This window comes from Tarenaya hassleriana, unplaced genomic scaffold (genome assembly GCF_000463585.1).
Source record: "Tarenaya hassleriana unplaced genomic scaffold, ASM46358v1 Cleome76, whole genome shotgun sequence".
NCBI lineage: Eukaryota > Viridiplantae > Streptophyta > Magnoliopsida > Brassicales > Cleomaceae > Tarenaya > Tarenaya hassleriana.
In genome coordinates, this window is record NW_010970123.1 from 167,960 (window position 1) to 188,494 (window position 20,535).

Below are 20,535 nucleotides of genomic sequence, written 5' to 3' on the forward strand. Positions count from 1 at the left end.
TTGATGTACTCCCGGGCACAGAGCCAATCAGTAAGACTCCGTACCGGATGGCGCCGACAGAAATGGCGGAGCTGAAAAAGCAACTGAACGAGTTAGTGGAGAACGGGTTTATACGCCCAAGCGTTTCACCGTGGGGAGCGCCGGTACTCTTTGTGAAAAAGAAAGACGGGAGGATGCGTCTGTGTATTGATTACCGCGGGCTCAACCAAGTGACAATCAAGAATCGGTACCCGCTGCCGAGGATTGATGAGCTACTTGATCAATTGCAGGGGGCCAAGTTGGTTCTCGAAGATTGACTTACGATCGGGATATCATCAGATCCGGGTCAAAGAGGAGGACATACAGAAAACGGCGTTTCGGACCCGATATGTGTTGGGTTTTAGGCTACGGATTCCTAGCATGCGATCATATCGATCTAGGGTTTGGTTTACTAGGTTTCATGCAGCGGAAGGATAATCTAAACCTAGTCAAACGTCACACGCAACCAAAATCATCCGTAAAACCCCGACAGATCTATCGGGTCCGAAACGCCGTTTTCTGTATGTCCTCCTCTTTGACCCGGATCTGATGATATCCCGATCGTAAGTCAATCTTCGAGAACCAACTTGGCCCCCTGCAATTGATCAAGTAGCTCATCAATCCTCGGCAGCGGGTACCGATTCTTGATTGTCACTTGGTTGAGCCCGCGGTAATCAATACACAGACGCATACTCCCGTCTTTCTTTTTCACAAAGAGTACCGGTGCTCCCCACGGTGAAACGCTCGGGCGTATAAACTCGTTCTCCACCAACTCGTTCATTTGCTTTTTCAGCTCCGCCATTTCTGTCGGCGCCATCCGGTACGGAGTCTTAGTGATTGGCTCTGTGCCCGGTATTACATCAATGCTGAAATCCACCTCCCTCTTTGGCGGTATTCCCGGTAATTCATCCGGAAATACATCTGAAAATTTCCGAGCAACATGTGTGTCCTCCAATCTCTTCTCTGGTTCTTTAGTAGCCGTGATAACCACTAAGAACGCATCGTTTCCCTTCTTGATCATCTTTTCGGCTTTCAACGCCGAGATAATCGGGTCCGTCGATGGTGCTCCCCTTCCCTAAATTCAAAACCTCCGAAATCTTCTTGAAACCTGATCGTCCTCTGGGGGCAGTCGATATAAGCCTGATATTTGGTTAACCAGTCCATGCCCAGTATGAGATCATAGACTCCTATGGGAACCACAATAAGGTCTACTGGCATTTGTCGGCCGCATATGTCAAGGGGTACGCTAAGCAAGGTCCCTCGAACCGTAAGGGTTTCTCCAGCCGGTGTACGCACGGTGAAGTTACTCATTGGCTTGACCTTTTCCACATCGATTCTCTCCACTATAGCCGCGCTCACAAAACTGTGAGTCGCCCCAGTGTCAAACAATGTATAACAGGACACCCCGTATAAGTGAAGGGTACCTGCGATGTTTCTTGTTACTTCGTACTTTAACAGACAGTGGTTGCCTCAATACAATAATAATACTATGCTCAAGAGGTAGAAGAGTACCTGCAATCGCATCTGCCTCAACTCCGTCGTCATGAACCTTCTCTTCTTGAATCTCCTGCTCCGCTTCTAGGGCATAGACCCTCGGGGCCACTCCAGCTCCAACCGCAGGTCTCGTGGCATAGCCGCTCACGCTGGCGGCTCTGCGGGTCTCACCGTAAAATAAAAATATGCCGCAAAGTATCCCGGCTGCTGGCACTGATAACAGACCGGTGGCCCTCTCCGAGGTGGCAGAGAAAATGCCTGGGTGACTGGCACCTTACCCTTGTCTTGCACTCGGCTGCTCTGGCCAGTCTGACCAGTCTTCCCCGACAGACGCGTATAGGGATGGCGTCTAGGAGGACTTCGGTCACGGGCCCTGCTGGCTCTCTCCTCCTTTTCCGCTTCCTCCGCTTTCTCCAGCTGGTCAATGCAATGGCTCAGAGTTCGGAACTCGTAGAGTGTGACTCTCCAGCGGAGTGAAGGTCGTAGTCCCACAATGAACTTAGTGATCTTCTGGCTCTCTAGGGGCACCAGATGCGCCGAATGCTTAAGCATGCGTACGAATTCAACTTCGTACTCCCTCACAGTCATGTTCCCTTGTTGCAGGTTCAGGAAATCAGAGAGGCGACATTCTTGATTCTGTCGGCGGTAGTACTTCCTCTCAAATTCCTCCTTGAATTCCTCCCAGGTGAAACGATACCCGTCCGGCATCTCCTGTACCACCTTTTCCCACCAATGTCGAGCTTGCCCGGACAAGTGATGGCTCGCTAGTAGCGCTCGATAACGTAGGGGACAGTGAACATATTCCAGGTCTCGTGTGATGCATGTCATCCATTCTTCTGCAGCCTCGGGATCCAGTGATCCTCCAAACCTTGGAGTGTGCATGGCCCGTAATTCCCGAACAATAGGTAGGTAGTCTCTTACCGCTGCCGGTGCAGGTGGTGGCGGAGGCAGGTCCTCTTCCCTAGGTTCCGGACCTCGCGCTGGGGGTGGAGGTGGGAGATGTGCCATCAAGGTTTGTATCATGGTCTCCTGGAATGCACGAAATTCATTTCGTATCTCCTCCTGAAATTCCCTAAATTCCGCAGCTTGGGGAACATAGTTGGGGACATTGTTGTCTCCCATCGTAGACTGAGCACGTCGTGGCGCCATTTCACTGCACCACGGTTAAGGTAGCATTAGCGGTGACCTCAGACAACACATCGTATGTACGGTTCTTTGTAAAAATTCCTTGGGGCATGGTTTTCGAAAACATTTTCCATTGCAAAAAACTTAAGGTAGTGAGGCGTTCTTTCCCGTGGAAGGAACGTTGCTCTGATACCAACAGTTGTGAAATTCCTTGGGGCATGGTTTTCGAAAACATTTTCCATTGCAAAAAACTTAAGGTAGTGAGGCGTTCTTTCCCGTGGAAGGAACGTTGCTCTGATACCAACAGTTGTGACACCCGTATCCCGATTTCCCTCGCAGGATGTGCCACATGGACGAAAAACAAATAAAATAATGCAAACAAAAAATACGGGAATTTTTAAAACTTTTTAATATCAAACACGCAGCGGAATTAAACAGCATTTAAGTCTTAAACACACATGTCCGAATTGAAAAGATACAATCATACAAACATGGAAATCGTATCCATAGTTCAAATCATACAAATAAGGAAAACCCCGAACACGATGCTGTCTTTTCGAAGTCTTCGTCACCCCAAACATGCTACTCGTGCTCATCGTGATCTGAAAAAGGTAAAACCATGAGGGCTAAGCACAACTGCTTAGTGAATGATCCGAGTTGGATCCGATAAACCCGTTCCCAGCGAGAACGGTATTAAAACGATAAAACACAAGGTATAATATTCAATATTCAACACGCATACATATCATATTAAAACATCATCGTATCAATTCCCGTATGGTTTCACACAATCGGGTCAGCCGTAAAGCCGGGTCACTTCTCATGACCAGGAGCGCCTCTCACGCCCGTCACATCTCGTGACGTTGGCCGTCACTTCTCACGACAATCAAGTACGTATGGTTTCGCATCATAAAATTAGCCGTAAACCCTAGTCACATCGCATGACTAGGAGCGCCCCTCACGCCCGTCACATCTCATAACGTTGGTCGTTGCTTCGCGCAACAATCAAGTCCCGTATGGCATCGCACCATAGGGTTAGCCGTAAACCCTAGTCACATCGCATGACTAGGAGCGCCTCTCACGCCCGTCACATCTCATGACGTTGGCCGTTGCTTCGCGCAACAATCAATGCACTTCACGTGCACGTCTCTTCTCGTGACCCATCGAAGAATAAAACTCAAACAACATACAACGATTCTCTCGGCATGTGTCGCACATCTCGCCACGCATTCAATTTATTAATTTATTCTAATTCTCCCTTTTTTTCATTTTTGTCATGTTCCAGCTCGTTCTTCACATAGTTTGGTCAATTCCTATGTTTATATTTCATCCCGAGGTCTTTTTGGCTCAATTTGATCACTTTCTAGTCTGGACCGATCGGTCCGGGCGTTCCCGGTGTCTAGACCGATCGTTCCTGGTCATTTCGGGCATTTTCGGTGTTTTCTGGGTCTGGACCGGTCGGTCCAGGCTTTCGCGGGGTCTAGACCGGTAGGTCCGGGCCATTTCGGACAGCATTTTCAGGGTCTGGACTGGTCGGTCCAGAGCCTGGACCGGTCGGTCCACAGCCCAGAGATAGACTGGATTTCGCGATTTCGTCCCAGATTCTGGTTCGACTTCGTTGGCTCATAACTCACTCGTTTCTTGTCCACCGACGACGGTGATCCTCTCAGACGTTCTAGGGCTGTCCCTTGTTGTTCCACCGAGTCTCTTTCCCCTTCTCTCTCTCTCTTTTTCTTTCCCTCTCCCTCTTTTCCTTCCTTTTTCTTCTTCTTCCTCTGGTTTTTCTTTTGCAGTTTTTCTTCAGCAAGAATGGTGCTAGGCAGACTTTGGGGCGGATTTTTAGAGCCAGAGGGAGGTCTAAAGTTGGGTAAGGCCATTTAGGGATCATCATTGCTCGATAATGGAGGTTAGTTCGGGTTTTGGTCGCTTGTAGGTCCCTGAATGAACTCCCATTGTGCGGCTAAGATTGCAAGCTCGCATATATTTTTCCTCGCCTGGACTAGTCGGTCCAGACCTTTTTTTTTTTTTTGCCGATCGGTCTAGACTTATTATTTTTTTCCTTATTTTTTCGTTTTCTCGTCTCGTTCGTTCGGGGTGGTTTCCGGGTCTTTTCCCAACACTTTGTGGTCCCTTTCTTAAGGTTTAGTACCTGTTCATTTAATTGTTCTTCTCCGAATTTAATTAAATATCCCAAATTGGAATCGAGTTATTACAATTATCGTACCTAGTCAAGGGTACGATTTGATATTGGGGATGGATTGGTTGACTCTACATCGAGCACGCATTGATTGTCGTCGATGAACTATTCAATTTGCGGATTCGACTGGAAATTTTGAGTTCGTTGAAGACAAGGTACAGACGTCATTTCCGATTATATCAGCCCTCCGAGCTATAAGCATGGTTCAGAAAGGGTGTGATGCCTTTCTCATCGTGATTAATGCGGCAAAAGAAGTTGATGTGAAGCTTGAGGACACTCCAGTGGTTCAAGAATTCGGGGATGTATTTCCAGACGATTTGCCTGGACTACCCCCACAGAGAGAAGTCGATTTCTCTATTGATGTGATACCGGGTACGGAGCCGATATCCAAGACACCATATCGGTGGCTCCTACTGAGATGGCAGAGTTGAAGAAACAATTGAATGAATTAGTGGAGCAGGGATTCATTCGACCGAGTGTATCTCCTTGGGGTGCACCTGTACTATTTGTGAAGAAGAAGGATGACACTATGCGACTATGCATTGATTATAGAGGACTTAACCAAGTAACAATCAAGAATCAGTATCCGCACAAGGATTGATGAACTACTTGATCAGTTACAGGGAGCAAAGTGGTTCTCCAAGATCGACTTACGATCGGGTTACCATCAGATTCGTGTGAAGGTTGAGGATATACCGAAGACAGCCTTCCGTACACGATATGGCCACTTCGAGTTCATCGTCATGTCGTTCGGACTAATGAATGTTCCAGCGGTCTTCATGCAGTTGATGAACCGAATATTCATGGATTATCTGGATGAGTTCGTCATTATATTCATTGATGACATTCTGATATATTCTCCAGACCAACAAATTCATGAGGAACATTTGCGGAAAGTATTGTTGCGTTTGAGGGATAACCACCTATATGTCAAGTTCAGCAAATGTGCATTTTGATTGTAAGAGATTGGCTTTCTTGGACATGTAGTCTCAGCTCGTGGAATTCAGGTGGACCCACCAAAGATCGAAGCTGTTATGGAATGGAAGACGCCTGCTAACGCCACAGAGATTCGGAGTTTGCTAGGATTGGTAGGCTATTATCGTCGATTCGTGGAAGGTTTTGCCAAATTTGCAAAACCAATGACAAAATTGACGAGAAAGAATGTGCGGTTTGAGTGGACGTTGGAGTGTGGGACGAGCTTTATGGAGCTCAAGAAGCGAACCGATATTAGCTTTACCACGGTCAGGTATACAGTATGATGTGTACACAGATGTGTCGAAACAAGGTCTAGGCTGCGTATTGATGTAGGAGGGACATGTGATCGCTTACGCATCCAGACAGTTACGAAAGCACGAGCAAAATTATCCGACGCATGATCTTGAGTTAGCAGCGGTAGTTCATGCGTTAAAGATTTCGAGATCCTATTTATACGGTGAAAATGTTAAACTCAACACGGACCATAAGAGTTTGACCTACGTGATTTCTCAGAAGGATTTAAATCTTCGACAGCGACGATGGCTCGAGTTAATAGCCGATTATGATTTAGAGATTATATATCATCCGGGCAAGGCAAACGTAGTTGCCGATGCCGTGAGCCGAAAGAGAATCCTATCGACTATACGAGTTCTATCATCGTCACGAGAGAACATAGCAGAACTTTCAGCTATGTTGGGACACATGTTGATTTCTGGGGAGAATCAGACTCCGAGTTTAAGAGGACGAGTGATCTCGGGACAACGTAGTGATCCAGACCTAGTACGATTCATTGAGGATATGGACAAATACAGTGAGAAGGGTTACACATTAGATGACGAGCGTGCTTTGAGACTTTAGCACCGTCTTTGTGTACCAGACGATCGTGATTTGAGACAGGATATTTTGCGTGAGGCTCATCAATCGAGACTAGCTATTCATCCTGGAGCCATCAAAATGTATCAGGGATTGCGACAGTGGTACACATGGCCTGGTATTAAGAAAGATGTTGCGGATTTCATTGCTCGATGTCTTACGTGTCAGCAAGTGAAGGCTGAACAACAGATGCCAGGTGGAAAGCTACAACCGTTAGAGATCCCAGAGTGGAAGTGAGACTCTATTGCTATGGATTTTTTCGTTGGATTGCCATTGACCCAGACAAAGAAGAACGCTATTTGGGTAATCGTTGATCGATTAACCAAGTCAGCACATTTTATTCCGATTCGGCACGAATATACCGTGGACCGACTGGCACAAATTTATATTGATGAGATTGTCCGACTACATGAGTTCCGAGTGAAATTATCTCGGATCGTGACCCTAGATTCAAATCTCGATTGTGGGGTGCGATACAGGGAGCATTGGGTACAAAGTTAAAGATGAGCACTGCGTATCATCCACAGACAGATGGACAACCGGAACGAACCACCCAGACGCTCGAAGACATGTTGAGAGCGTGCATATTAGAATGGAGAGTTCCATGGGATAAACATTTGAAGTTGTGCGAGTTTGCGTACAACAACAGTTATCATGCCAGCATCGGAATGCCACCTTATGAGGCATTATATGGGAGACCTTGCAAAACCCCGATATGTTGGACAGAGATTGGGGAAAAACGAGCATTTGGGCCTGAAATAGTGGAAGAAACTACAGAGGTAATACGAAATATCAAGGCTAATCTGAAGGTAGCTCAAGATCGATAGAAATCTTACCCAGATAAGAGGAGACGAGATTTTACATTAGAAGTGGGAGACCAAACATTTCTCCGTGTACAAGCGATGCGAGGACACGCAAGATTTGGACAATCAGGGAAGCTTAAGCCGCGATACATTGTACCATATCCAGTTATTGCAAAGGTGGGAGCTGTGGCATATCATCTAAGACTACCACCAGAACTGGGCAATATCCATGACGTGTTCCACGTATCGATGCTGCAAAAATATATTGCGGATCCTTCTCATGTGTTACAACCGCAGGAGTTGGAATTCACCAGTGATATACGATTTCGGGATGAGCCGCTACAGATCGTCGACCATAAGATCAAGAAGCTACGGAACAAAGAGATACCATTGGTCAAAGTCGTGTGGCAGAGTCAGGGAGTAACAGATACAACGTGGGAATTGGAGAAAGAGATGCACGATAATTATCCCTATCTTTTCGGTAAATATTCTACTTAAATTTAATTCGAATTCGAGGACAAATTCAATTTAAGGGGCTTGGATTGTAACAATCTGATTTTTTTTTTAAAATAAATTTAAAATTAATTAACAAATTAATTAGTTATTAATAATAATTAAAAAGAAAAAAAAGGGAAGATGGGCAGTTGTCGTCCACCTGAAGCATACTCCTGAGAAGGTACAACAACCTATACATACATATATATATATAATATAATAATTTAAAAAAAAATATATTATTAAAAAAATATAATGATCTCTCTATAAGAGAGAGATGCGGGAGGAGCCTGCATAACACAGAGAGAGAGAAAGAGAGAGAGAGTGTGTGTGTGTGTGCGCGCGCGAGAGTTAAAAAAAAGGTAAAAAAATTAGTTAAAAAAAAAGAGTGAATTAAAAAAATGCTAAAATAATAATAATAATAATAATAATAATAATAATAATAATAATAGGGAATGTTCTCATCTAACCCGGAAAATAATCGGCATAGTCCGGAGAGTGAATTTGGATGTGATTCGAGAATTTTATTTTTTTTGTCTTCGTAGTTTGTCTGTTAGTGTATAAATTTGTTGTTTGTTTCGTGTTATTTGAATATTTATGATTATTTTTTTATATTCATGAATTATAGTGTTGATTGAATTGTTCATGAATTGACGTTCAAAGTCTGGATCGGATCAGACTGGTCCCAGACTGATTTCACAAAAAAAATGAAAAATTAAACGAGAGATAAAAAAAATATAATAATAATTTCAGGATCGGACGGTCTAGATCGGATCGACCCCACCTGAAAAAAAAGGAAAGAGAAAAAAAAATTATTTTTAAGTAAAATAATAATAATAATAATAATAATAAAATAATAATAATAATAAATAAATCAAACAAAAAGACCGGGCGGTCCAGAAACTAGACCAACACGGGCTACCAAAATAATAATAATAATCATGATAAAAAAATAAACAACAAATAAATAAATAAATAATGGGGCAAACGATTCAGAAATTGGACCGACTCGGTCTAACCTTAAAGCCAAAATTTAACCAAAATATGACTAAACTCGGTTCGAACCGGACCACACGTAGTTCAGACCAAATGATATGACCGGATAAGTATCAATCTCGGAATGAGCCGAACTGGTAATCCGGACGGGGCGGAACCTAGTTTGATCGGACCGATGATTTAAAAGATTAAATCGATTCAGAAATTGGACCGACTCGGGCTAACCTTAAAGCCAAAATTTAACCAAAATATGACTAAACTCGGTTCGAACCGGACCACACGTAGTTCAGACCAAATGATATGACCGGATAAGTATCAATCTCGGAATGAGCCGAACTGGTAATCCGGACGGGGCGGAACCTAGTTTGATCGGACCGATGATTTAAAAGATTAAATGAATAAAAAAAATAAGTAAAATTAATAAGAATAAATTTAAAAGAAATTATGCTTGACCGTGTGTACGGTAAGTAATAACGTATGGCTGCTTGTGATTGGGGAACCTTGTTAAGGTAGATGGCATAGCACTGACATTACTCGGATGGGTTCGGGTACTGCTCAGTGTGTGATTGTAGACGGGTTTTTGAATGATATCACGATGATTGCCTTGACTGTAAATCTTCGCGGTATGATATTCGATCCAGATCGATTATCATCTCGCAGAGATGTGATTGTGATTGTGGTGGTCTTCGATCGCGCCATCGTTCCCTGACGGACGGTTATGGCATCCTACAACTCACATATTCGGGTTTGTGTGTGTCACCCGAATGTGTGACGAGGAAGTACGGTTCTTTGGCAACCGTCCCAACGTTCCATTCCCCATGGAACAGACTTCGGGTTTGCATGTGTCATCCATTGATTGGCAAATAAACCTGAGACCCGGGTAGTTGCATGTGTCCCCCGGTGAGGTGGTACGGATATACTCTGAAAGATTTGAGCTCGGGTCTGATGAGTATTTTCTGAGGCGGATGGTCGGCGAGGGGAAGTTAGCATAGAGCTGCTTCGCCCGGCAGTCGGCGGCATCGAGGATGACCGGTACCGAGAGCCGTGATATCGGTGACCGATGAGGAGTATGAAGATCACTTGAGGTCCTCGCAAGCGAATTTGCTTGGACTGTTGCGCCTCGTGTTCGACACAGGCATGATTGAGTTGTTGTATTTACCTACGTGTGAGATACACGTAGAGACGATTGACGGATTTTGTTTGAGATTGTTGATCGATTCAATGAGGATTGATTTGATTGATATATCTCGTCGCATGTATATGTATAGTATTCACTATATTGCTTGGCCGTTTTCAATAAAAATAGAAATCTCGGGTTACAACCGAATTCCTCCCTAAGCACGTAGCTTAGGACGTTGTTACGTAACGTTTCAGGTCGTGAGCAACAGTAGTGACTGAGGCAGACGTGGGACCCGGTGATAGCTCGATTTCCAGATCATGTATAATTATCTTTATCGCATTTCTCTTTCGAAAATAAAGAGTGGTATATACTTTGAACTTTTGTATTATAGTTTTCGTATCACTCATATTATGTACTGGTATCTTTGCGTACATATGTAAACGTACTTATGTATTTGATCATGTATCCCGTTGTTTTATAATTAAAATGAATGTTTTAATCTTCCCATGATTTTACATTTCAAAATTTTACGGTTGTGATTTTACTTTTCCATGTGGCACAACCTATAAGCGGGATGCGGGTGTCACACGCACGTTTTACGACTATGAGATATGGAAAATGGATGTCAAGACCGCGTTCCTTAACGGAAACTTGACCGAGGATGTGTACATGACACAACCCAAAGGTTTTGTCCATCCAAGGAATCCGGGGAAGATATGCAATTTTCAGAGGTCCATTTATGGACTGAAGCAGGCTTCGAGGAGCTGGAATCTTCGCTTTGATGAGACAATCAAAATGTTTGGTTTCTCACAGAACGAAGACGAGCCGTGTGTTTACAAGAAGGTCAGTGGGAGCACAGTAGTATTTCTAGTGTTGTATGTGGATGACATTCTTCTAATAGGGAATGACGTTCCTACCTTGCAAGATGTTAAGTCTTGGGTAGGAACGCAGTTTTCTATGAAGGACCTAGGAGAAGCGACCTATATTTTAGGCATTAAGATCTATAGAGATAGATCGAGGCGGCTTCTAGGATTGAGTCAAAGTACTTACATCGATAAGGTCTTGAAACGGTTCAAGATGCAAGATTCCAAGAAAGGAACCTTACCGATGAACAGTGGCACAGTTCTCTGCAAGAGTCAGTGTTCTACGACACCTGATGAGCGAGAACGCATGGGTTGGATTCCATATGCCTCGGCAGTTGGATCCATCATGTATGTCATGCTTTGTACTCGACCGGATGTATCCTACGCGTTGAGCATTATGAGTAGATACCAGTCAGATCCAGGTGAGTCACACTGGATTGCCATCAAGAACATCCTGAAGTACTTGAGAAGAACTAAGGATGTGTTCTTGGTGTACGGTGGGTCGGAAGACGAGCTCACTGTAAAAGGTTACACCGATGCTAGTTTCCAGTCAGACCCGGATGACTACAGATCACAGTCTGGCTATGTTTTCTGCTTGAACGGAGGCGCTATTAGCTGGAAGAGTTCAAAGCAAGCGACCATTGCAGATTCTAGTACAGAAACTGAGTATATTGCAGCGTCGGATGCAGCAAAGGAAGCTGTTTGGATCAGGAAGTTTGTTGGCGACTTAGGTGTCATTTCTAGTGCTGATAGCCCCATTGTTCTGTATTGTGACAACAATGGAGCGATCGCACAAGCGAAAGAACCCAGATCCCATCAACGATCCAAACATATACTCAGACGATTTCACCTTATCAGAGAGATCATAGACAGAGGAGACGTGCATATTTGCAGAGTGTCGACAGATGACAACATTGCCGATCTGTTGACGAAGCCTCTCCCTTCGTCGAAGCATGAGGGTCATGTTAGGGATATGGGCATTAGATGTTTAGCAGTCCATGATTAGAGCAAGTGGAAGATTGTTGGTGTATTTCTCTATGATGTACTATTTTTGCGAGCTTTATTTAGATACATTTGATATATTGACACTTTCTATGAGTTTATGGATGAGTGTTTGATTCATTATATATTGTGCATACTTGATATGTTATGAAATCCATGTATTGTTATGAACAATACTAAACTCCCTAGTCATAGATCATTGTGGGAATAATGATATATTAAGACTAGTATGATGTGTGATTGATGATCATATAGATGATCATAGGTATTGGATACGATCACAATCATAGGTATTCGTTGGAGAACGGAATACTGGATTGACCCGTATGAGATTGTCACATGGACTAGCGTCATGACTTGAATCTCATGTGACGGTTCCATGATTGGATCCTAAGACCTGAGATATCTACAGAATCCAACATGAGGAGTTACGTGCTTTGAATACGTCAAACGTCCTGCATAACAGGAAGACTATAAAGGCATGTATCAGGTACGAAACGAATCATGTGCTGGATTGTAGATAGTCAAGACGAGACTGTAGAAATGTGTTGCCGCACTATAGACGAACGTCGTCTATTTCAGACAGTCGAACTTAGTGAACGAGAAAGCAGTCGAATCAGATAAGGTGGCTCGTCCATGCCTTATGTTCGACATATGATATCGCGATTCAAAAGAATTATCAGCCGGAATCATCATTGGCGTTCGTAAGATCACGAACAAACTCTATTCGAGATAGGTAGTCATAGTGTCTTGCTAGAGACTGCTTATGACTTGTATATCCGAAATAGAGATTTTGGGTTATACTGCTATATCGAATGAGCCTACAGGGTCACAAACGCAGGGAAGGACAAAATGCATGAGAAAACGACGGAAAAACCGAGACGGAAGGATCCAGACCGGACGGACCAGAAGGGCCAGACTTGACGGTCGTCAGGTCCAGACCGGACGGTCCACCGAAGGCAGACCGCCCGTTCTGGCTTGTCCAGAACAGACGGTCCACGGAGAGCATACCGTCCGTTCTGGCTTGCTGGAACGGACGGTCCGCGTGTATTTCGGGACCGTCCGTTCCGGCCTTCAGGTTTTTCAAAAATTAAACTGAAATTACGGTTAAATCACTTTATAAGAAGAAGATTAAACCCTAATCAAAGGAAAGCGACTTTAGAACACTTCTTCAGATCTTTTGTGAGATCCAAGAGGTTCGAAGTGTGATGTAAGTCTTGTTTTTCTCGAAACACAAAACCGAATAGCAGATTCGGGTCCTAGCAGACAAGTTCCAATCGTTGGAATCCATCTCGAGGTGTGGATACGTGTAGAGGGCGAGGTAATCTTCCTCCCTTTCGTGATTGGACGAACTCTTCGATTGATACAGGCCCGGATCAATTGAGGTAAGCGTTCTAACGTTTCTACGATTCATACATGCATGGTTATAGAGTTTCATATAATTTTTGTTTTACATCCGCTGCGCAAACCCTAGAATCGATCTCTTAAGAATAGGATTCGCTCTAGAGATCCCAGGAAACCCAACATTAATCTCTTAGGTTTTTCTCTCTCAAAACCTCTCAAAAGAGTCTGAAATCAGGCCCAAGAGCTTAGGAGGTGTTCCCCAAAGTTTCTTACACTTAAAACACTAATTTGAGTGAGTTAAGGAAATTCCGACGTCTGGACCGATCGGTCTGGAGCTTATGCCTTTGGACCGATCACTCCAGGCCTGGACCGATCGGTCTGTAGCATTTTTTCGCAATATTTGCGTTACCTTTGGACCGATCGGTCTAGGTCTGGACCGATCGGTCTAGGCTCCGCTCCACCGAAACATCTCGTCTTTTCTCACGCGTTTGTCATTTCCTGTGTGTGTGACCCTGTAGGCTCATTCGATATAGCAGTATAACCCGAAATCTCTATCTCGGTTACACAAGTCGTAGGCGGTCTCTAGTAAGACACTATGACTACCTATCTCGAACAGAGTTTTTCGTGATCATACGAGCGTCAGTGATGATTCCGGTTGAGGATCCTTTTGTATCACGATATCTAATGTCGAACATAGGGCATGGACAATCCACCTTATCTGATTCGACTGCTTTCTCGTTCACTGAGTTCGACTGTGTGAAATAGACGACGTTCGTCTGTAGTGCGGCCACACATTTCTACAATCTTGCTCACACGAGGGGTCCAGCAATATCTCTCTTTTACGAGAGGTACAAATCTCATCTTGACTGCCTACAATCCAGCACGTGATTCGTATTGTACCTGATACACGCCTTTATAGTTCTCCTGTTACGCAGGACGTTTGAGTATTCAAATTACGCAACTCCATGTTGGATTCTGTAGATATCTCAGGTCATAGGATCCAATCATGGAACTGTCATATGAGATTCAAGTCATGACGCTAGTCCATGTGACAATCTCATGCGGGTCAATCCAGTATTCCGTTCTCCAACGAATACCTATGATTGTAATCGTATCCAATACCTATGATCATCTCTATGATCATCAACCACACATTATACTAGTCTTAGTATATCATTGTTCTGACAGCGATATATGACTAGGGAATTTAGTATTGTTCATAACAATACATGGATTTCATAACATATTAAAGCATGCACAATACGTAATGAATCAAACACTCATCCATAACACCACAGAAAGTGTCAATACATCAAATGTATCGAAAGAAAGCTCATACAGCAGTACATCATAGAGCACTAAACCAATAATGACCACTTTAAGAAAAGAAAGCCTTTATGCGAATCTGAAGAAATGCTCGTTTTGCAAGGACGAGTTAGTCTTTTTAGGCTTCGTGGTCAGTTCTAAGGGGCTACGAGTTGACGAGGAAAAGATTAGAGCCATTCAGGAATGGCCAACTCCTACCACTGTCGGACACGTGAGGAGTTTCCTCGGGTTAGCAAGTTTCTACCGACGATTCGTTCGGGATTTCAGCAGCTTAGCCGCACCTCTCACCACCATCACCAAAAAGGACGTCACTTTTGAGTGGGGAGAAAGTCAAGAACGTGCGTTCGAGTCACTTAAGGACATATTTGACGATGGAGCGTGTGCAATCTTCTCAAATATCGAATCATCCATGCTGAGTTGGATGAAAGACAAGGCTCTTTGGTCCTTCACCTTTGCCTCCTTCACCGCTTTCTTTATGGCGGAAGTCGTCGTAGCCAAATCTTCCGATTCATGATACTCATCTTCGATTGCATCCCACACGTCTTGGCCTCCAAAAAATGCTTTCATTTGGATACAACACCTCTCATAATTCTCCTTCGTGAGTTTTGGAATCGGTAAAGATATACTCGAGCTGGCCATCACGAACCACCACTCTGATACCACTTTGTTACCTTTTTAAAAAACTTTGCAAAATGACCACTCAATGTACTTCCCGAAAACTCAAGTAACTCTCAAAAACTTCTCTTTGTTTTTCTATTCATACTCTCTCCAACTCTTTTTCTCACAACCTTTTCTTTTTTCATGTGTTTCTTCTTATGTTTTTCCTCCTACACATCACCCCTTTTTATACTTATCCTCAACACATATTTCTACACACATTTATTTAAACTAAATTTCCTATGCATATTCAATACATTCAAACTTCTACAAACTTCTACATTACTCCTTCCAAAACTTTTTGAAAATAGCATCCTTGACTTTGAATTCTTCTAGGTAATCAAGATTAATATTCAACAAGATACACATAAAAACCGATTTAATTCAAGAAAGGGTTTGAAATTGACGTATACTTGATAGGCCTCAATTTCATTTTGGAAATTACGCACTTTTCTTACTGATTTATTTTTCCATCTATAGGTGAAAATCTAGATAATTCATTTTTTTTAGTACCTTTGAAAATAACTTGAATAACACAAACATTTTGGATTGAAGCCAATCATGCAAGTGTCTCCAACGTTACACAAAGTAAACAGTAATGAATCAATACTGATGACTTTAACAGAATCTACTGCAATGTTACAAAGCTTTGGTCTGAAGCAGAAGACTCACCCAGAAACTCCGAACGCAGATGCATAAGCAGCCGACCAAGGTAGTTAAGCCCTTCTCCTTCGCGGCCACCTCCCCAGAAAAGATCGTGCGGTGAAGCTTCCACGAGAACAGATCCAACGGTTGAGAGTAACATCGATTTCAGGTAAGGATACATAGAGAACTTGCATTTCAGTGCAGTGTACATCACTTCTATCTTCACATTTTCCCAGTCCCCTCGAACCTAAAACCATTACCATGCAAGATTTCTTATGAGGAAACGATATGCCTAATAAGGTCAGCGACTTGCATTAACAAATGGAGAAAGAAAGAACTATGGGACCATCCAAGCAACAAGTACTTTCTGCACAAGGAGACTTGATATCGAGATTCTCAACTTAAGCAAACGTAACGAAAAAAACCCGGGTCTGTGTAATTACTATAATCATTAACTGATTTCAGCCTACTTGAAAGTTGTGCTCTGGATATTCTGGTCATGTTTAGCCAGCCAACATAAACAGAGCAGCAAATATTGGAGACTAAAACTCTATCCAATCATAATCACCAAGAATAGAGGTTTGCAACATGTGTGGGATGTGTTCTCATATGACAAGAGAAACTGAAAGCATATATATTTTCAAGGAAACTGGAAGACAGACCACATACCAGATCAGGATGCTGTCTCTGCATTGATCTTCCTATTCGAGCTGCTTCTTCAGGACTTTTTGACGCCCTTATTTTCTCAATGCAATCGCGGGACAGAGGATTGTCAACTCCTTTGAACTTGTGTGCCTTTAAAGTTCCAAGAAGTTGGTTAAAATTCCATGAAATCTAACGAGCAATAGACTATCCACATGGGCCCTTCTTGTACCTGATAATAGTGCTCCACACTTAGCCACGTAGCATAATCACCATTCCCAATGGCCATTCGAATTGGATGAGGAGAAAAATTTGAGAAACTTCCATAAGGGTCCCATGTTTTGTAGAAGAATATGATGTCAGATTCATATGGATTAACGGTAGGATCGATGGCAAAAGTTGCATCCTCTGAAGGGATAACCGGTAAAAGGTCAGGTATGGGCTGAAGAAATCCGCTGATAAGCATGTCAGGTCCAATCTGCAGTACCAAATATAGATCAAAACTCTCACGACAAAAGGAAAAAACCAGAAACACACCTAATCTGCCACTATGAAAGATTAAGTCATATATTAACCTGTTCGTAGCAAACATCAATTACGTTCAATGCTTGTGTCATTTCCACCATCCCCAGGTCACCAACAGGTGAGGGAGCATTCCTCCCACCAATAATTTTCGGGGCAACAAAAGCAACAACCTGCAAAACCAATTGGAAAAGAGAACAATAAAGTCCTAAGTCTCCATGATTTTAGTGATTTGCCGGCTGTATATACTAAAATATAACATGCTGAGAAGCACATTTACCAAGACATACGAGAAAGCAAAGCTAAGGAAATCACTCAGGGGAAACCACATTTTGTTTATGAGAAGATATCTAGACTAGTCCGGTGTGATTTTTCTTCTGTTTCAAAGCTGTAACTTATTGGACTACATCCTTTCCATATATTGAGAGTAACCATGAGTAAGCTAAGAACCTTGTGGATAACACCAGATGAAATAGCGGATGCAGCTAAGGTTCCTCCGCATTCCCATAAAATAGAAAGATATCCACGGTCATGGAAATATTCCATAACTTCTCTTGGATTTAGCATGTCAAACTCCACCACTTCAACTCCCTTGGATGCTAGATATTTCTGGAAACTCTTCCTTGCACCCCTTTGGGTAATAACTATTGTAGATACTTCAGATACATCCCAGAGATTGGCTTTCTCAGGAAGATCAAGACTCTGAGTCATTACAATTCGAGTAGGTGTATGACCACCTCCATGTCTTGCAGTCAATCGTGGATCTGCAATCATAGTTTATATAAAAATTGCATATTACAATCCACATCATACACGGTAGGCGAAAAAGTATATAGAGATGCAAGGAGGAACAGTATTTACCATCCCTGCGAACAGTATTTCCTCCAACTATCACAGCATCACTTTTTCCCCTCAACTCGAAGACCCGGGTTCTAGAAAGTTTGCTGCTTATCCATGCAGCATGTCCACTAGTAGCTGCAATCTTGCCTGTCAGAATGTAAACAAACCATTAGCCACAATCCTTCACATTAAAAATACAACAACAACGCCTTAATCCCAAATTTATTTGGCGCTGGCATAAATTCTTCGTTTCCACTCATTTCGATTTGGTTTAAATCTTCCGTGATTTGTAGCAACTTAAAATCATTACTAATGATTTGTTCCCATGTAAGCATAGGTCTACCCTCTCTCTCTTACTAACACCCATTCCTTCACATTAAAAGTATTCTGGAAAAAAAATATTCAATTGATACTTACCATCAAGAGTCATAGCATACTTAAGAACTGAGAATGGAACACGAGAACAGGCTCTATGAATCAGTGGAGCATTTACAAGAAGGCATGATTTCCGAGCATCCTGGAACAGATTTTGAGATAATCAAGAATTTACGGGTTTAAACCAGTCATTTGCGGAGAAGGAAACCCTGATACACCGAAAGGCTAACAATTTACAAATGGGTATCCATTTGGACAGAAGCTTTCTGTATTTCTCTCAATGGTTTCTGAAATCTGTAATAAAATATCTCAACCAAACCTATAACACATTTATGGATTTTCTCTGTTCTCTTTCTACAAATTCTGCTATTCTTTCAGATAGTAGTTAGGTTACCCAAGTGAGTAAAATATACTGAGTTCTTATGTAAAAAATAGGTAGGAAACCTATATCAGTAACAATATTACTTTTTCTACCCCTTTCACCCACTTGTCATTCCACATGGTTTCCGAAACAACAGCACTATGCTAGCTCGAATCCTTCAGCAGCCACAGAATTTCAGCTCACCAAACTGAGAAGGATATATAATATAACCACAGGCACAAGAATCATCTGACCATAAAAAGCATCACTCTTATTTCCCAATGACCAATAGGAGTTGCATTCAAGATGAAACTCAACGATGGGCAATTACAGCTCTCCTACAAAAGGTACAGCAAAATTCCGTGCATTGGAGAAATCAAAGAAAAATTTCTGGTCCAAGTGCTCAACCACATCCTAAAAACTTATGAAACCAAAAGGGACATAGAAAATACCCGACTCTAGCACCAAAAGTAAACTAAAAAGCTATAGTTATACCTCGAGAACTTTACTCTGAAGGTCCTCTCCAAGAACATTGACTTCAATTCCCTGACTTCTCAGCCCACGTATAGCAGTGCCTCTCAGATGTCGCAGTGGGTGCCTTATCCCAATTACAACCCGTCTGATTCCTGCCTAATCTACACAATCTCAATAATCCGTCCTCTGAAAATAATTGCAGCAGAAAACAGTCGACTAAGAGTATGCCTTTGTTTCGAGTGAACACGTTTCCACAAAACATTCACCACAACAAGTTTCTCCCCGCGAAATTCACAACCAACAATGCCTTATGCAAGAGAGAGAAAACCCAGATGGAGATTACAACCGGGGGGCGGGGGGAGAGAATTCTATATAAACAAACCTGAACAAGAGCAGAGACGGCCGTGTAATCTCCATGACAATCACCGGGCTCCATGTTCAGATAAGCCGTCGCGCCTCTGCAATTCTCGCCAGCGGTCACAACAGCCTGCACCTCCGCCGGAGAAGTGCCCTGCGCGTAGAGATATCCCTCTCCGGAGACTTTACCAGCGGAAGTGACGATTACACACCCGAAGTTAGGGTGAGGCGAGGTACGACCGGCGGACATGTCAGCCAGATCGGCGGCGCGTCGAATGAACGCGGCATCCTGCGTGTGGTGGTTGCTGCCTTTGTTATTGGCGCTAGTGAGAGTGGCTTTGCAGATTAAGGGAGACGAACAAATTCGAAGGGAAAGCGCCATCGGAGGCTGCAAAACTGGTCCACCAGGAAGCTGTGTTTTATTATGGAATGTAGATTAACATTTTGACTAGGGACAAACCAAAAAATAATTTTCTAACTATCTAATTTATATGTAAAAAACTATATAACTCATCAAAAAAGTATTATTCTAAATTTATTTATTAAAATTTATAAATTATTATTTAAAAAATTGAACTTCAAATATATTAAAAAAATCTACCGACTTCAATTTAAAAACTTTTTCATATGTTATTTTAAAGGGAGATTCACATATTAAATATTGAACTTTAACCAAATTTTCAAATTAAATACTCAATTTTCTCACTTCCAACTTCCAAATTAAATACTCAACTATATTAAAACTCGCAAATAAAAACTAAACTTTTCAAATTTTAACATATATTTAAGGGATAATCCAAAAAAACCCTATACTTTTTTTTTCGTTGCAATTTAAACCCTATATTTTTTATCCCAAAAAACCCTATACTTTTCAAAATTTTAAAAATTATACACATTTATATACACATATTAATTATTATAAGTACAAAATCAATTACAAATTTATTTTTTACAAAATTAATTGCATATTTATTTTATATATTTATATATATATATATATGTTTTATATATATGTGTGATATATGTATTTT

The 20,535-nt window shown here is 42.4% G+C and overlaps 2 protein-coding genes across 4 annotated transcripts; both read right to left on the reverse strand.

Annotated features, from left to right (window-relative positions):
- Window positions 1-586: 586 nt before the first annotated feature.
- On the reverse strand, window positions 587-2,661 carry LOC104801876. The gene is made up of 5 exons (XM_010525260.1): window positions 1,771-2,661; window positions 1,531-1,678; window positions 1,107-1,442; window positions 761-1,008; window positions 587-613 (listed from the first exon to the last, which is right to left on the reverse strand). The coding sequence occupies exons 1-5, from the start codon at window positions 2,659-2,661 to the stop codon at window positions 587-589; spliced, it is 1,650 nt and encodes a 549-aa protein (XP_010523562.1).
- A 543-nt stretch (window positions 2,662-3,204) lies between these two features.
- On the reverse strand, window positions 3,205-19,915 carry LOC104801872 (riboflavin biosynthesis protein PYRR, chloroplastic). 3 transcript variants are annotated; one of them, XM_010525258.2, is made up of 10 exons: window positions 19,530-19,886; window positions 19,169-19,303; window positions 18,355-18,454; window positions 17,959-18,084; window positions 17,548-17,861; window positions 17,151-17,270; window positions 16,808-17,053; window positions 16,603-16,728; window positions 15,961-16,180; window positions 3,205-3,239 (listed from the first exon to the last, which is right to left on the reverse strand). In XM_010525258.2, the coding sequence occupies exons 1-10, from the start codon at window positions 19,884-19,886 to the stop codon at window positions 3,220-3,222; spliced, it is 1,764 nt and encodes a 587-aa protein (XP_010523560.1). In that variant the 3' UTR covers window positions 3,205-3,219. The 3 variants fall into 3 exon arrangements, with proteins under 3 accessions (XP_010523560.1, XP_010523559.1, XP_010523558.1); XM_010525257.2 differs by lacking the exon at window positions 3,205-3,239 and adding an exon at window positions 8,659-8,764; XM_010525256.1 differs by lacking the exon at window positions 3,205-3,239 and having other exon boundaries at window positions 15,811-16,180; window positions 19,530-19,915.
- Between the last annotated feature and the right edge of the window lie 620 nt (window positions 19,916-20,535).

What these genes read in the sequence shown, in the direction of transcription:
- LOC104801872 (XM_010525256.1), bottom strand. Translation starts at nt 19,886, where the DNA reads ATGGCGCTTTCCCTTCGAATTTGTTCGTCTCCCTTAATCTGCAAAGCC. An exon ending in GTATGCTATGACTCTTGATG is followed by an intron (nt 18,085 to 18,354) that starts GTAAGTATCAAT and finishes ACATTCTGACAG; the next exon opens with GCAAGATTGCAGCTACTAGT. An exon ending in GTGTGGAGCACTATTATCAG is followed by an intron (nt 16,729 to 16,807) that starts GTACAAGAAGGG and finishes GGAACTTTAAAG; the next exon opens with GCACACAAGTTCAAAGGAGT.
- LOC104801876 (XM_010525260.1), bottom strand. Translation starts at nt 2,661, where the DNA reads ATGGCGCCACGACGTGCTCAGTCTACGATGGGAGACAACAATGTCCCC. An exon ending in GTTTCAAGAAGATTTCGGAG is followed by an intron (nt 1,009 to 1,106) that starts GTTTTGAATTTA and finishes ATGCGTTCTTAG; the next exon opens with TGGTTATCACGGCTACTAAA. An exon ending in ACGAGTTTATACGCCCGAGC is followed by an intron (nt 614 to 760) that starts GTTTCACCGTGG and finishes GATCAATTGCAG; the next exon opens with GGGGCCAAGTTGGTTCTCGA.